Source organism: Callorhinchus milii, unplaced genomic scaffold (genome assembly GCF_018977255.1).
Source record: "Callorhinchus milii isolate IMCB2004 unplaced genomic scaffold, IMCB_Cmil_1.0 Scaffold2, whole genome shotgun sequence".
In the NCBI taxonomy this organism is placed as follows: domain Eukaryota; kingdom Metazoa; phylum Chordata; class Chondrichthyes; order Chimaeriformes; family Callorhinchidae; genus Callorhinchus; species Callorhinchus milii.
The window spans coordinates 14,342,445-14,359,453 of record NW_024704743.1 but is presented as its reverse complement, the minus strand read 5'-3'; the positions used below and the strand labels follow the sequence as shown (position 1 = coordinate 14,359,453).

Sequence of the window (17,009 nt, the reverse complement as noted above, 5' to 3'; positions counted from 1 at the left end):
CTCCTCAACACCCTCTCCCTCCCTCTCTCCCTCCACCAGCTCCTCAACACCCTCTCCCTCCCTCCACCAGCTCCTCAACACCCTCTCTTGCTATTTCTCTCCCCCAGTACCCTCTTCTCCCTCTCCAGCCTCTTCTCCCAAACATCCTTTCACTTCGCAGCAGCTTCTCTGATCCCCTGTAGTTTCCCCCTAACACCATCTCCCCCTCCCCTCCCCTCCCCTCCCCCCAGCAGTTTCTCAAACACCCTTCCTCTCCATCTCCCCTTCTCCTCCAGTCTCCCTCTTCCTCCCTCCCTCCCTCTCCATCTCTCCCCTCCTCTCTGCATCTCCTCTCCCCCCTCCTTTCTCTTCCCCCCTCCCCCTCTTCCCTCCTCCCCCCCCTCTCTCTCTCTCTCCCCCCCTCCCCCCAGCAGTTTCTCAAACACCCTTCCTCTCCATCTCTTACCCCCCCCTCCTCCCCCACATACTTCATGACGTGAAGCCATTGAGAATAAAACCCTGGAGAGAGAGAGAGAGAGAGGAGAGATAGAGAGAGGAGAGAAGAGGAGAGAGAGAAGAGGAGAGATAGAGAGAGAGAGAGGAGAGATAGAGAGAGGAGAGATAGAGAGGAGAGGAGAGGAGAGGAGAGAGAGATAGAGAGAGAGAGTAGAGATAGAGAGAGGAGAGATAGAGAGAGAGAGGAGAGAGGAGAGGAGAGAGAGAGAGAGGAGAGATAGAGAGAGGAGAGAGAGAGAGGAGAGAAGAGGAGAGAGAGAGAGATAGAGAGAGAGAGAAGAGGAGAGAGAGAGAGAGAGAAGAGGAGAGATAGAGAGAGAGAGGAGAGAGAGAGAGAAGAGGAGAGATAGAGAGAGAGAGGAGAGATAGAGAGAAGAGGAGAGATAGAGAGAGAGAGAAGAGGAGAGAGAAAGAGAGAGAGAGAGAGAGAGAAACTTCAGAAGCCGCAGTGAGAGGATCGCCTGTTGAGATGATCGTTGCCAACCCCACAGCAGAAACACAGATGGAGAAAGAAAACCAAGACATCAGCGCCGAGGAGCCCAAATCTCCCGCTTCCACACTCAGTCAGCGGGAATCCAAGGTAAAAAGCAAATGGGTATTTGGCGAACACAACTGGAAAGAGATGATATCGAGGTCTGTCTGACCCGACGTCCCTCACACAGCGCGGTCTGTGGAGCAGACTCCCGCCGCCTGGTCGCCGGTGGCTCTGCCAATCGCACGGATTGGTCTCCACCGCTGCTTTTGGGGGGAAAAGTGTTCATTTCAAGCTCTTCACTGCCTGGTGAGAGGCACTCACACTCACTCACTCACTCACTCACACACTCACTCACTCACACTCACACTCACTCACTCACTCACTCACATTCACTCACACACACACACACTCACACACTCACATTCACTCACACACTCACACACTCACATTCACTCACACACACACACACTCACACACTCACTCACAGACACACACACACACTCACTCACACACAGACACACACACACACTCACACACAGACACACACACACACACACACACTCACACACAGACACACTCACTCACACACAGACACACTCACACACACAGACTCACTCTCTCACACACACAGACACACTCACACACACAGACACCCACACAGACACTCACACACACAGACACACTCACACACACACAGACACTCACACAGACACACACACACAGACACACACACACTTTCACACACACGCAGACACACACACAGACACACACTTTCACACACACACTGACACACACACACTCACACACACACACAGACACACACACACACAGACACTCACACACACACAGACACAGATACTCAAACACAGACACACACTCACACACACACACACACAGACACACTCACAGACAGACACTCACACACAGAGACACCCACACAGACACACACACACACACAGACACTCACACACACACACTCACACACCACACAGACACTCACACACACACACTCACACACACACACACACACACTCACACACACACAGACACACTCACAGACAGACACTCACACACACAGACACTCACAGACACACACAGACACGGGATGGGGAGACGGGTGTAGGGTTTTGCTATCTATCTCAAATGCAGTAGTAACCAATATATAAGATGTGTGACGGTTTGGTGTTGTTCTAACGATGAATGAATCCATCGGTTGTTGCGTCTCACAGGAGTGGAAACGATCAGAAACGTCGACAGGACCTGCGCTGAACCCCCGTCTGAAGAAACGTCGCTTTTTTTTTTCATCTTTCACGCTGCAGTTTAGATGTGTGAACAGTTGTAGCTTTTGCAAATTAATTTGTTCAGAAACTCGAGCATGAAAATGTTTGGCTCATCAGCAATTGTTGGTAACACGATCTGCATCAGGACTGGGGGTGGGGAGAGGAGGAGAGGTTTCTAAACAAATTCAGATCCCATTCGCATTGGAACATTTCAGTGTTTTATTCGATTTAGTGATAGCAGTACCCAATTATATGTGTGTGTATGTGTCTGTCTGTGTGTTATTGCATGTGACCATTCAGTCCCACAATGAAGATGTAAATATAATGCTCAGAAACAAATCATGTTTAAGAATAAGGGTTCTGATTAATCAGTTATATATGTATTGTAATATACATTGTTGTTGTGGTTTAAAGTTCTGAACAAGTTCCTGAAAAAAAACCCAGGAATATCTTGCTTCAAAAATTCAGTTCATGCTCATTCTTTTGATCATTGGGGTAAGTTTATATTTGCAGCTGTTGCTATCTATGCCCCAGAATTAACTTTTATTTTTTTAAAAAAAAATATATATATAAATGCCTGTTTGGAATGAAACCTGAACGTTTGTTTTAATGGGTGAGTTTGTAGGTGTGTCAGTATTGTCCGTTTTGCACATGGTACATTTGTTCACAAATCATAATATTTCATTCCTGTCACAAAATATACAGACTCCCACAAAATATAGTCAATTCACTTTACAGTATATTGTGTGAAGAGCTTTGAGACGTCTTGAAGACGTGATAAGGTGCTGTATCAAAGGCAAGGATTATTTTTATATTATTTATCACTTTGCCAGAAGTCAATCCCTCTTTAAGAGTATTCAAATTAATATGAGTTATTATGGCTTTAAATATCCAGATTTATAGTAGACTTATTTATGTTATTATTACTTCTTAGTTCATAAAGAGGCAGTGGTGATGTATAATTGTTTGCAACAGAAAAGCTTTCATTTAGATGTAACTATTATTTATGAAGATGTGGACAAGTGTAGACTTCAGCTTCAGGCGTCTACATACTTCACAGAATCATCATGTCTCCAAAACCCTCACTGTGCTGAATGGTTACATCTCACAGGAAGTGCCAACAATTCAGAATTGAATACCATTATTTGACCATAAGCCATTTATGAAAACATCCATTGATCAGTTCATGATTTTAAACATATTCTTGATTGCTGGAACATTCATCACTATGTAATAACTTGTGAGCGGATAGAAAATGTAATCCTAAACTATTTTCTGTTTGCTGTATTAATTCCTTACAGCTCAGTTATTTATAACTAAGCAGACATTTTTCTCTTTACACATGTTACTTTACACATTTTACCATGTTTAAAGTACAAATTGCACACATTAGGTTTCCGCCTAATCTGTGTGGCACACTTTTTTTATTTTAGCAGTCGATCAAAACATACCAGATTAAAAATATAACAATATGAATTAATTTCCACATCAGAAAAATCTCAATTATAATTATAAGCATGCATGAAATGGGCAACAGAAAGCTGCATGTTCATGATACACAAACACACTGTTCCTCTCCTATTTCTTATCTATGTGATTCTCCTTGGTAGCTTCATCCCCAGATATTGAGTCACTTTCCACATGTATGCCAGTGACACTCAGCTTTACCACCCTCCATTCTCAGACTGTTGTTGTTGTGATTGATTAACTACCCACCTGTCATCCTGGAATGCGTCTTCACCTCCTTCAACTGAACGATAACAAAACTGAAGCATCTGATTTGCCCTTTGCTAGTGCCTTCTCCCTTCTGGCTCTGACTCACTTATTCTCCCTAGCTGCTCCCATTGAGCTAACTGAGCCCTGTATACTTGTATAATCTGTGTGTTTTGTCCCATCCTCAACCTTCACTTTTGTTTCAAATCTGGTCTTTGACCAACATCACTTGCTTGTAGCATTGCCCCTGGAGTCCCTCTCTCACTCCTTCGACATCTGAAAATTCTATTCATGCCTCGTTCATCTCAAGTCTGTTCATTTCTGAGCTAGATATAGTATTGCTTATAATTTTTATGGTCTAAGGTAATTGTTAGATTTGTGTTGAGAAATGTATAGTTAGATTTTTTCTAAAGTTTATGTATTTTTGTTAAGGTTTTCTTTGTGCAGTAAACAAAATTATCTTTGTTGCACCAAATTTGTACCAATTAGGTCAATACATCACCATTTGTCTGAACAAACAAAATCACATGTGGAGAGTCAGATAAGTTTAACAAATCTGTTCCTTATGCAACTGTTCCCGTTCTCGCAGTCCTGAAGCAAACAAGAAATTTCCATTAAGTAATTCATGCAGTATCATTTCGCAAGAAGCTCTGTTTATGGAAAAGGTCAATTATTATTCAAATGCAAACATTCTGAGCTTCTCTTGTTTAGTAACCTGGGGGGTGATGTTACTCAGATCATCATTTTACGATCGTGTGTGCATGAAAGTTAATGCCAAGTTAATGCCACTAGTCAGGACACTTAAAATAAGCATGCTTCTCACACCCTGAGTTAATAGCTCATGAGTTAAACATATTCAAACATGCATAGGACCCCTTAACTATGTAATTTATCACTAATTGAAAGATGATTCTGTCGTCCTTCAAAGTGGTTAGTACAATGCAATTTACATTTATATAACAACTTTCACATTAGGAGGGTGTCTATATTTAGTAGTATAGCTATGGACATTAATGTGTGTTTGAACATGGTTATCCATGGCTATAAGCCAAAACCACACTTTAGACCGCACTGTATAAGTAAGTGAATGGTACAAATATTCCTATGACCATTAATTCAGTTGTGGACTGCAAAACTCTGCCAACATTATCTCTGAGGTCTAAGATTGGGGAGCCTGTTTTTTTCTGATTAGCCAGTAATACTGGAGGAATTAATATACTGGCACAGAGGTATATTTGCCTTACCTCAGTCCGTAAGTTTGGCAGGAGTTGACTCCCCCCTAGCTGTGGCCAATATCTGAGAGTCAGAATCCACCCCCAAAATCAAGAGAGAAGTTGAGTAACGTAAAAAGAGGTGCCAAGGTGATTTTTTAAATATCAGCAACAAACTTAGCAGAGGTTCCAACACAAATAACTCATGCAACCAATCTGAGAAACATCTATTTTCCCTTACTCCTGACTTGTATCCTTCAGCAATGCCTTTATCCAAGCTGCCAATTTTTGCAGGATGGCAGATCTTAATGACTCTCTGCCTTGCTCAGCTTTCTCGAGTGGTGTTCCTTCACACCTTCAGGTTGCTTGTTCTATCTGAATATATCTTCTGCCCAAAGGCCAGAATCTGGAACAAGGAATATAATACATGATTCATGCGTTTGATACAGTGCCTCATCATATTGTCGAGAAATCTCCCAAGTGCTTAATAGGATATACTGTAAAATATAGTGACTTATTTTTGTAGGTGAACGTGGCCGACAATTTGCACGCAGCAGGAGTGAAGTAAATGACCAATTTTTATCTGGGTGATTGTTGGCTAGGACACCTGGAGGAACTCCCTTTTTAGAATAGTGCCATGGGATCTTTAATGTCAGCTGAACAGGCAGACGGCACCTCGCTTTACCATCTTGTCAGCACCTTCAACAATGCAACATACTCCAGTACTGCATTGAAGTGTCAATTTAGACTGTAAGACTTCAAAAATCCCGATGTGCGGTTTGAACCCACAACCTTCTGTCTCAAAGGTGAGAGTGCTAGTAACTGAGCCTGGCTGACCCAATGCACTCAGGCTCCTACTCCACCTTCTCCTTCACATGTAACCATGTCCAAACCTGTGGCACCCATGTTTTCAAATACAAACTGCAATGTAGAAACCTTGGCTCATTGGAGCAATATTTGTTTACAATATCTGTTTATTTCTGTGTCTCTTAGTTTATCCTGTCAGCAGTGTTTCTCACCTGCAATGCTAATTTAGTGGATAATGGGCAAAACCAGTAGATTGTATATTAAAATATTTACTTACACCCCATTACAACAAAGATACAAATCACAACAACAACTTCCATTTATATAGCACCCCTCACACAGGGTAGCCAGGGACCCAGAGAGCTTCCAAATCACACAAAAGTACAGCTATGATATGCTATATATTATATATCCATTATATACAGACACCTATGTCTAACATATGGGGAAATCCGATCACCTGCTTAAGAGTATCCAGATGCAGACTGAGAATTCCATTTAACATGAAAATTTCTGGAATGAAATGCACTTTCCCTGGACGGATGTATCCTTCTTGCCTAATTCTGAACAGGTGCAGATTAGCAAAAACCGTGGCTCAGGGACCCCAGTGTATTATTGGGGTACTGCTCCATTGAGGTACTACAGTTTACCACAAAAAACACACAGCTTGCCATTAAGAGCAGTGCCTGGGAAGCTTCCCACTCCTTGTCCAACTATAATCAGCTTCAAAAAGTCCTGAGATATTTATTAGAATGGAATGTGCACTCTCTCATGAGCGATACATCCTACTTACCTAACTCTGGAAAGTATTGGGCGTAGGTTGGCAACAGCCAAGGCTTGGGGACCGTAGAATTTTTTGTTGGGATTCTGCTGGAGTTTAAGCAACTAAAACCACATAGCTTGCCACTGTAAGGCAATCTTTCCCACTGGTTGTCCAGCTAGGATCATCCTACCCATTAGGACTTTGGCTTGTAGGGAGCTTAACAGGAGCTGAGTGGGGGAAGAATCACTGCTCCCAGTAACTGGTCTGCCCTTCCCATGTGTCAGGCTAGCTGGGTTTAATAACCTGACTGCCTTTCTATGGCCTGCTCCATTTTAGCACAGGGTTTAAGTTTATGGACCCAAAGCATCATTATTATAACAGTGTGTATAATAACAACAACAAAATTATAATTGTATAGTGCCTTTCACAGCAGGAGGATGTCTCAAGACACTGGACACTCAGGGTTTCGGACCCGAGCTGGAGTTCGGGATTGAGGAGGGTGGAGGGCAGGGAGGGAAGCAGGGAGTTTGAAAGCACGATCGAAGAGAAGGGTCTTGAGATGGGTCTTGAAGGAGACCATGGAGGGAATGAGGCGGAGGGACTGCGGGATGGAGTTTCAGAGGATGGGGGCATAGTGGCAGAAGGCCCGCCTACCAATGGTGGGGCAGGCGAGGTGGGGGACGTGAAGCAGGCTGGAGCCCACTGAGCGGAGGGAGCGGGCAGGATGGTAGGGGGTTAGGAGGTCACAGAGATAGGGGGGGAACAAGACCATGGGGGGATTTGAAGGTGAGGACCAGGATCTTGAACGGTATCCTCGGTGTGATGGGAAACCAATAGAGTCAGGGGAGGATAGGGGTGATAGGGTCACGGAGCCTGGTGCGGAAGAGGACACGGGCTGCAGAGTTCTGGATGATCTGCAGCCTGTGGAGGGAGGAGTTGGGGAGGCCGACAAGCAATGAGTTTGCATAGTCAAGCCTCAATGTAATGAATGTGTGTATGAGGGTTTCGGCGGCCTGCGGTGTGAGACAGTGGCGGAGCGAGGCGATGTTGCAGAGATGGGGGAAGGCAGAGCGGGTCATGGCACGGATGTGTGGTAGAAAGGATAATTAAGGGTAAAACAAGTTGCCAAGGTTCGGATTGACTTAGTAAAGTGGAATGTGCATCCACCTTATTTCACAGTGTACTTGGAGCTCTGTGAAATAAGTCTCTCCAGTTAAAGGTGAAAAAGGAGTTGGCAAAATATATCAAATGTAAAAATGCTCAATGAAATAATGGATGCAGTTGTTCAATGTTTCAGTTGTAGATACTAGATTTTTGATTGATTCAATCGATTTCTGCAATGAAATTAATGCTGAAAGTGCAGTATTACTGCAGTTAAGAGTTAACCAAACTGGTATTGATTTGATTTCAAGTAAGACTATTGGAGAATCTTCTGGGAGGTAGTTTCAGATTGCAGTTGGTAAGCATATTTGTCATGGAACAACAGTATGCCTTTTTTACAAAACATAAGAGTAAAGATTCCAATGGACTGCCTTTAAATCTATTAAGATTATTTGAGAGGTAGATGCAATGCCAGCTCTTCGATGACATTAACCATTTAACCAGCATTTGAGGCAGGATAGCGGAGTTCTGTACATGAACTTGGTTGCTCATATGCACTGAATCACTTTACTTGGAATCAGTCTCAGGCGAGGACAGTATGGAAGTGACAGTATCACATGCTCTGAATCATTCTGCTGTAGAAGCCTGTTGGAGAACTGCAGTGTAACATGTTGTACAGCAATGATATCTCTGGAACAAATTGTACTTATTTTAAGGTTATTGTTCGAAACAAAATGTGTTTGTTCGGAAAATAAAAGTCTGAATACAACCCACAGTTATAATAAAAAGTTAAACAGTGAAGAAAGCCATAGATGGCTTTCTTCAATGTGATGAGATTTACTACAAACCATCTCCAGGGAATTTAGTAAGGAGACCTCTTCACACGTACAAAAGGTTTCCATTCTACAAAGCATTATCCAACCACTCATTTATCATAAAGGTCCATTACCTCGCCTCCTCCTTTAAGTTTCTATTCTTCAGTTCAAAATTTAAAACAAAAGGTGAAACTTGGGCTTGCATGTGTCAGTCTGGCTTGATTGGTAGCACTTTTGCCTCTGGGTCAGATAGTTGTGTGTTGAAGCTGCACGTTGGGACTTTGAGCTCATAGTCTAGGTTGACACTGCAATAGAATGCTGCATTGGCCAATGTGCAATACGTTAAACTGAACTGACAGTCTGACCATTCAGATGGACGTTAAAGAAATCATGGCATTATGTAAAGAGAGATAGGAGATTTTCCTGGTGTCCGGGTAAAAAATACTCCAGGTAAAAATGGCCATTCACTTCATGACTGTTTGTGGTACATTGCTGTGTGCAAATCGATGTACATATTCACTTGCAAATACACAGTCACAGCACTCCGCAGAAAACTGTAAAGTGCTTTGAGGCCTTCATATCAAATGGAAGGATTATTATTATTTTATTATTGCCATCATTCATTTGTATGCCAGGACTCAAAATGAAAACTCGCTATTTGTCACTTCTGTATCCCCACAGGTGCTCAATGTAGGTACACTTTGAATAGGACTCAGTGTAAATATCCCTGTTAGAAATCTATTATTTGCTCAAGAAATATTATTAGCTTGTGCATCTTGATAGAGGACATCACTTGGAAACTGGATTGGAGCGTTTGCTGTGTTAGATAGTGTGAGAAAGCTAAATTAGCATTTAGGATTGAAATGCCATGATCGTTGAAGCACTCTGAGTTAATGATAGTGTTTACTGATGATGATTCACTTCCTTCACACTACAGTCACGCTCAGCAACTCCTCCAAATCTGTCTCCATCAATCTAGGTCATCAGTGGTCATAGATAAAAGAGAAATAGACAGATCATTAAAGCCAATCATTGTCCTTTCTTGCTTTATCTTCATTTTATGGCAAGTACCATGTAGCTTGGATTGCACCATATTATTTATGCTGTCCCTCAACTCAAGAAAATGTGAATCTTGTTTAATCCTTATGTGTCAGGCTGGCTCAGTCGGTAGCCCTCTCACCTCCGAGTCAGAAGGTTGTGGTTTCAAGTCCCACATCAGGATTTGAAAATCATACTCTAGGCTGACACTCCAATACAGGCTGGCGGTGTGCTGTGTTGTTGGCTGTGCTAACCTTCAGATGAGACTTTAAACTGAAGTCTTGTTTGCCCGTTCAGGTGGATGTTAAAGTTCCTATGGCACTACTGGAAAAGAAAAGGGAGTTTCTCCTGCACCCAAATAAAACAGAGGGTAAGCAGCTGTTGCTTACTGGTGAAACTATCGCACAATAGGAAGGGATGCGTGCCCAAACTGCGGACAGGAAGATGCTCCACCTCCATAAGCAGTGAAAGCAGTCCACTTTGTCTAGAATAGTTAGCCATGACTTGTCTTGTTAGAGTTAGGAAGGTAAGAGTACCAGCAAAGACTGATCCAGCTTCACCGGAATGAAGCCCATCTATATTCCAACTGAAAGTTGGGGTTACGCTAAACAACTAGGTAACAGTTAAGGTAAGGTTATTAACCTATATAAACCAGGGCTCAATTTTACCATGCAACTGTCTAATTGGCACAACCGCAATGGGAAAGATAGGAGATTAAATTTAGCTCACTTGGTAGTGTAATAGGATTGGGTTTTGATTTATTTTGCGACATAAGTAGGACAATGTCAGAACAAGGAGAGAATGATAAAACCGACTGAGCGAAGACTAAGACAGCATCTTATGCTGAGGAAAAGCCTATTTCACAGATTGAGACGTTCTCAGGAATTGTGTTACCTGAAATGAAAGCAGGCTTATAGCACAACAAAGTAAACAATGTTCTCCAGAGCAGAGTGAGTTAAGCACGAGTTAAGCAAAGAAAGATGAACTCTTCCAATAAAAAAACTCAGTTGGTGATGGCAAGTGTGTAAGCAGAGGTGAAAGACTTAGACTAAGATTAAGTTTGAGAGAGTGCGAATAGTAAGTAAAGTTGATTTTGGTATCATGGAATTAATGGAGGAGAGGTACATTGAATATTTCAATTAAGGCATTCCAAGGTAAAATTACATTTTCAAATTTATTTTGCTACAATTTTGTGTCAATTGCTGTTCCCAAAGCAAGAATCATAGATTGTATTGTGTCACCTTTTATTCACAAGATTCACTTTCTTACTGCCTCAATGCGTTTTACAGTGATTATTACTGCATTGATGGATCTAACAATGAATTTAAGAAAGTTACTCATTAAAAANTAACTGTTTTATCCAGTAACCTGTCTTGATACAGTGAAAGATCATTTTCACTTGATCCAATTATCTCATCATTAGATTCTCCATTGTCTGATATATATTGTACAAGTAAGAAACTACCTGTTCATCAGAGAATTGATTGCTAGTGTTCACAAAACCTTTTATTCAAGGGAATCCTGTAAAGAGAGCGCTACAACGAGTTGCCAGGAATCTCCTGAAGTCATAGGTGATAATGCAGTGTATGAAGACAAGCGCTTAATTGTTCATAGATTTTATTTAGGGGATGGGGATTCAAATTTTGATGGCCACTAAGTAGATTGTAGTGGCCATCAGCTTATGTGTTTTATTTAAGAACTGCCTGCGTTTTGTCAGTATTCCACTTAGCATTATCTTGTTGTCCAATGTAATGCTGAAAATTGAGCCAATTTTGCCACTTAAAATGAATTGGTAGTTATTTTAACAATCTGAATTAGCTGGTAAATGTCAATAAGCATAAAATGGCATAAATGTGCTGGAAATGCAGAAAATGAATGGGTTGTGTGACATTTGGCAAATGTCACACAAAATGTCACTACGTAATACTAGTTCCACACAGGCAGCTTTAGAAATGTTTAATACTGTGTGACCACCACCAATAGTAATGTGGATAATTTATAGTAAGGTGGTTGTGACAAAATAGACCGTGATTAATAAAATAACATAGGTATGCAGAGATTAAAAATAAAGAGCTGATATATTCATGCCTGTTTTACGAAACAGTTCAACAATTTTCAAATTTAATGGGTAATAAATACCATACCGGCATAAAATTTAACAAAGAGTAGAGTGGAAAGTCTGCATGAAATTTACTCTGAAATGTTTGCATGAAAGGATCAATAAATTTAGTGGACTAACTAATCAGTAATAATCCTTGCATTTGATATAGCACCTTTCACATCAGGAGGATCCTTCACAAGATTTATTATAAAGTGTAGTGACTGTATATTTTGCAGGCAAACTTAGAAAATAACAATAACAACATTACATTTGTAAAGCACCTTTCATGTTGGGAGGACACCCCAAAGTGCTAGACCCGAGCTGGAGGTTGTGTTCGGGGAGGGTGGAGGGCAGGCGGGGAAGGAGGGTGACCGAAGGCATGGTTGAAGAGGAGAGTCTTGAGACAGGTCTTGATGGAGGCAAGGGAGGGGGCAGAGTGGAGGGACTGCAGGATGGAGTTCCAGAGGGTGGGGCCAGAGTGGCTGAAGGCCCGCCTGCCAATGATGGGGCGAGCGAGGTGGGGGATGTGAGGCAGGCCGGAGCATACTGAGTGGAGAGAGCAGGCAGGTTGTAGGGGTTTAGGAGGTCTAAGGGGTAGGGGAGAGCAAGCCTTTGGATGGCTTTGAAGGTGAGAACCAGGATCTTGAACTGTATTCTCTGTGATGGGAAGCCAATAGAGTCGGGCAAGGATGGGGGTGATAGGTTTGTGGCGTCTTGCTCTGGAGAAGACATAGACTGCAGAGTTCTGGATGATCTGTAGCCTATGGAGGGAGGAGTTGGGGAGGCTGACATGCAGAGAGTTTGCATAGCCAAGCCTGGATGTTATGAGTGCGTGCATGAGGGTCTCGGCGGCCTGCGGTGTGAGACAGCAGAGCTAGGCGATGTTGCGGAGGTGGGGAAAGGCAGAGCGGGTCATGGCACGGATGTGGGTAGAAAGGATAGTTGAGGGTCAAACAAAACTCCAAGATTCCGGACTGGCTTACTGAGGTGGAGTATACAACCATGGATGGTGATACTATCAGCGCCTGAGGTGTGGAGGCGCTGATGGGAGCCAATCAGGAGAGCCTCCGTCTTATTGACGTTCAACTGGAGTCCTGTAGCTCAGTGGTTAGAGCACTCGCTTTGCAAGTGAAAGACCTGAGTTCAATTCCAGGCAGGGCGAAACCTTGGGCAAGTTTCCTTACTCCACACGCCTAATAATAATCCCTCCAAAACAAAACAATAATAAATTGGTCATTTTCAATCCACGACTGTTTGTGGGACATTGCTGCCGCGTTCGCCCACAAAAATATACAGTCAATTCACTTTACAGTGTGTTCTGTGAAGCGCTTTGGGATGTCCCCCCGATGTGAAAAGCGCTATATCAAATGCAAGGATTATTATTATTATTATTATAACTAGCATTTAGCTCTCATTCAGGACTTGACGTCTGACAGACATTCTATCAGGACAGCAGTGGTCATGGAGTTGAGGGTGGAGTCAGAGAGATAGAGTTGGGTGTCATCCCCATACATGTGGAAGTTGACCCCATGTCTGCAGATGATGTCACCAAGAGGGAGCATATAGATATCGTAGAGGAGGGTACCAAGGACAGAGCCCTGAGGAAATCCGCATGAGATGGTGCAGGGCTAGAGAAGTTGTTGTTTGTGGAGATGAAGTAGAGACGGTGTGAAAGATAGGATCTGAACCATTCAAGGACAGAACCATGAAGATTGAGGTGAGAGGAGAGGAAATGGAGGAGGATACAGTGGTCAATGGTATCCAAGGCAGCAGAGAGGTCAAGGAGGACGAGGAGGCAGAGAGAGCCCCGGTGGCAGATCGACAAATTTGTCACTTTGACCAAAGCTGTTTCTGTGCTGCAGGTGGCACAGAAACCCAATTGAAGGGGTCATAAAAGAAAATGTGCATATAAGGCATGCATAAATAGTCAATGCAATGTTTTATATAAGGCAATATTGACCATGTGCTTACATTAACAGCTCTAGCTACTGAGTACAATACCTGCACGTAACAACCGACTTTTTATGTATTCCATAAAATCCCAAATTCGGTTGCTCGATCACAAATGGCACAAAACCAGTACCACGGTTCACCGCCAGGTGTTGTTCGAGCATCTCCATACCTACCCCCACTCCCTCTCGCAAGCCAAAACTGTAATCTACTCGCAGGTTCATTCTGGAGGCCAAAAACAACTCCAAAATCCTATTCCCCACCACCTCAGCGCCCCATCAAGCACCCTCAATCCTAACATCAAATGCCAAGTGCAAAGAGGTCTTGGATTTCTATGTCTCCAAGATAGATATTCCAGGCAGGGTGAAACCTTGGGCAAGTTTCCTTACTCCACACGCCTAATAATAATCCCTCCAAATCCCAAAACAATAATAAATTGGTCATTTTCAATCTACGACTGTTTGTGGGACATTGCTATGCGCAATTGGCTGCCGTGTTCGCCCACAAATATACAGTCAATTCACTTTACAGTGTGTTCTGTGAAGTGCTTTGGGACGTCCTCCCGACGTGAAAAGTGCTATATCAAATGCAAGGAATATTATTATTATTATTATTATAGATCGCAACCACCTGGCCGTCCTCTGGATTTGTCTGTTGTGTTCGACAGTCGACTACGCCATCCTCCTCCACTGCCTCTCCTCCCTCATCCACCTTAGTGGGACCGCACTCGCATGATTCGAGTCCTGCTTAAACGATCGCCAGCACTTTATCTTGGCCAATGGTTTTTCCTCCCGCTCAGCCCGGTCACCTGTGGGGTACCCCAAGGCTCCATCCTTGGCCCCTCCTTTTCCTCATCTATATGCTCCCACTTGATGATGTCATCTTCAGACATGGGACAGAGTAAACTTCCACAATTATGCGGATGATACCCATATCTACTTCTCCTCCTCCAGCTGCGATTCCCAGTCCCCGAATATCCAGTCAGCTTGTTTGACAGCCATCAAGAGCCTGGATGAGCGCAAACTTCCTGCAGTTGAATGTCAGCAAGACGGAAGCCATACTCTTTGGCTCCCATCAACATCTTCTCACCTGCGAGTCTGAACTCCTCAACCTCCCCGTACCCCCATCACACCAATCCTAGCTGTTTTCAGATGCCATGTAAAACTGAGGTCCGGTCTACCTGGTCAGGTGGACGTTAAAGATCCCATGGCAACTATTTGAGAAGAGTTTCTCCTGACAAACAGTCCCCCAAATAAAATTGGTCATTCAGTGATAACTGTTTGCTGTGTGTAAATTGGCTGCCACATTCGACTATAAAATATATATTATTCTTTACAGTATATCCTGTGAAGCATTTGAGACATCCAGCTGACATGAAAGTTACTACATCAAATGTAAAGATTATTATTACTGCAATGGTGAAATGAAAAAGACAACAAAAAGACAACATTGGTGGGTGGCCTTAAGGTGTGTGTTTACTGTACTACACATACAAAGAAAATGTAGGAGGCACTTATACTCCTAGGATGGCATAGAACATGTTGAGGAAGAAGTTGAAAGAGACTTAAGGGTGTTAGATGACTCGTCTCTCACAATGGCAAACAATGCAAGGCAGCCATAAAGACAAACAGGCTGCTGGGCTATGTATTGCTATTTGACAAGTAGATATATTTTAACTAGTGTTACATTCAAGGTGCCCTTCTGAACTCCCCATGAACCAATGATCAAACCTGAATCCTGATGGGTCTATGGCTCAGTGGCCACAGCCAAAGGAGTTGAAGAATAAATTTTTAAACAAGTACAGCATATCTGTCTGTCAATACACTGGCTTCCAGCAGCGCTATGTTGATTATGCACAAACAATGAAAGGCCAGGAATCTGATCTCCTTCATATTTTCCAAGGATATTGTTTCAAAATAAACTTAGGTAAGGTTTTTCTGTACACTCTGTCACACACTCGGCTGCAGATCTGGGATACGGCAGCACCACGGCACAAGATATTTGTGCCGAGCCAAGATATTTGTCTGGCAATAATTAGGCTCATCATTGCCATGTCTCCCATCCGCTTAAACATCATTTCCATTCAATTACAGCTGCAGAAACTGAAGCGATCGCTGTCGTTCAAGACAAAGAGTCTGAGGAGTAAAAGCGCTGATAATTTCTTTCATCGAACGGGCAGCGAGACAAAGCTTCAGGTGGAACTACTGCCTGGAGTTAGCTCCAGCACCGGACAGCTCCCAGGCTCAGAGAGTCAGACATCCACCCCAACCAAAACCCAAAGGCAATCTGAGAACAGGACGCATTCCTTCCAGGAATACATCTTCAAGAAACCAACTTTCTGTGATACCTGCAACCATATGATCGTTGGTAAGAAATCTCTTTCTGTCAGTCCTATGTTTAAATAAGTGTAAAGTCATTCATTTGAAATTCATTTAATGATTCGTGTTGCACAAGAAGCTCATTGGGAACATCTGAAGCAGTTGTTAGTAGATGTTATTACCCTCCCTTGGAATGATCTTTACTCCCCTATAAGTTATAATGGAAATGTATTGCCTCCTGGCCAATATTTCTAGCTGGTCCAAATCCACCCTAAAAATGTAATTAATTTGACTACTTATCCCAGAGCTGTTTGTGGGATGTTGTAGGCACAGATTGGCTACTGCGTTTGCCTAAGCTAGCTTCCATTTCCTTAGCATAGAAAAGCCTCAGGCAGCCTGCAATGGGCAAACAGTTTTGAGTCTTCAGTGTTAAGGCTGAGTTTTAACCATTCAGAGTACAGAGGGTGAGTATATACACAGATTTAATTCAGTGCCTAGCTACTGAATTCTACAAATACACAGAAAAAAAAGGAGAAATACACCTAGGAACAGGAGTAGGCCATTCAGCCTGTTGAGCCTGTTCCGCCATTTAATTAGATTATGGCTGATCTATATCTTTACTAGAATTTCAAATCCAATTTTTTTTGCTTTCTCCCCGTATCCCTTAATACCGCGACCTACCAAAAATCTGTCAATCTCTTTCTTGAATGTGTGGATGGATCCAGCATCCACCACCTTTTGGGGGAGAGAGTTCCAGATTTCTACCACCTTTTGAGTGAAAAAATGCTTCCTAATTTCACTCTTAAATGGTCTGGTTCTAATTTTAAGACTATGCCCCTTGTTTTGCATTCCCCCAACATAGGAAATAGTTTTTCTGCATCTACCCTATCAAATCCCTTTATCATCCTAAAAACCTCAATCTTCTAAACTTGAGGGAATACA

General features: G+C 42.8%; 1 protein-coding gene across 1 annotated transcript in view; it reads left to right on the top strand.

Annotated features, from left to right (window-relative positions):
• Positions 1-890: 890 nt before the first annotated feature.
• LOC103181526 (SH3 and cysteine-rich domain-containing protein) overlaps positions 891-17,009 on the top strand; it is a 59,927-nt gene continuing 43,808 nt past the window's right edge. Inside the window, 2 exon segments of the mRNA XM_007898063.2 lie at positions 891-1,075; positions 15,843-16,116. Coding sequence (XP_007896254.2) covers positions 965-1,075; positions 15,843-16,116 — 385 coding nt within the window. The 5' untranslated portion in view covers positions 891-964.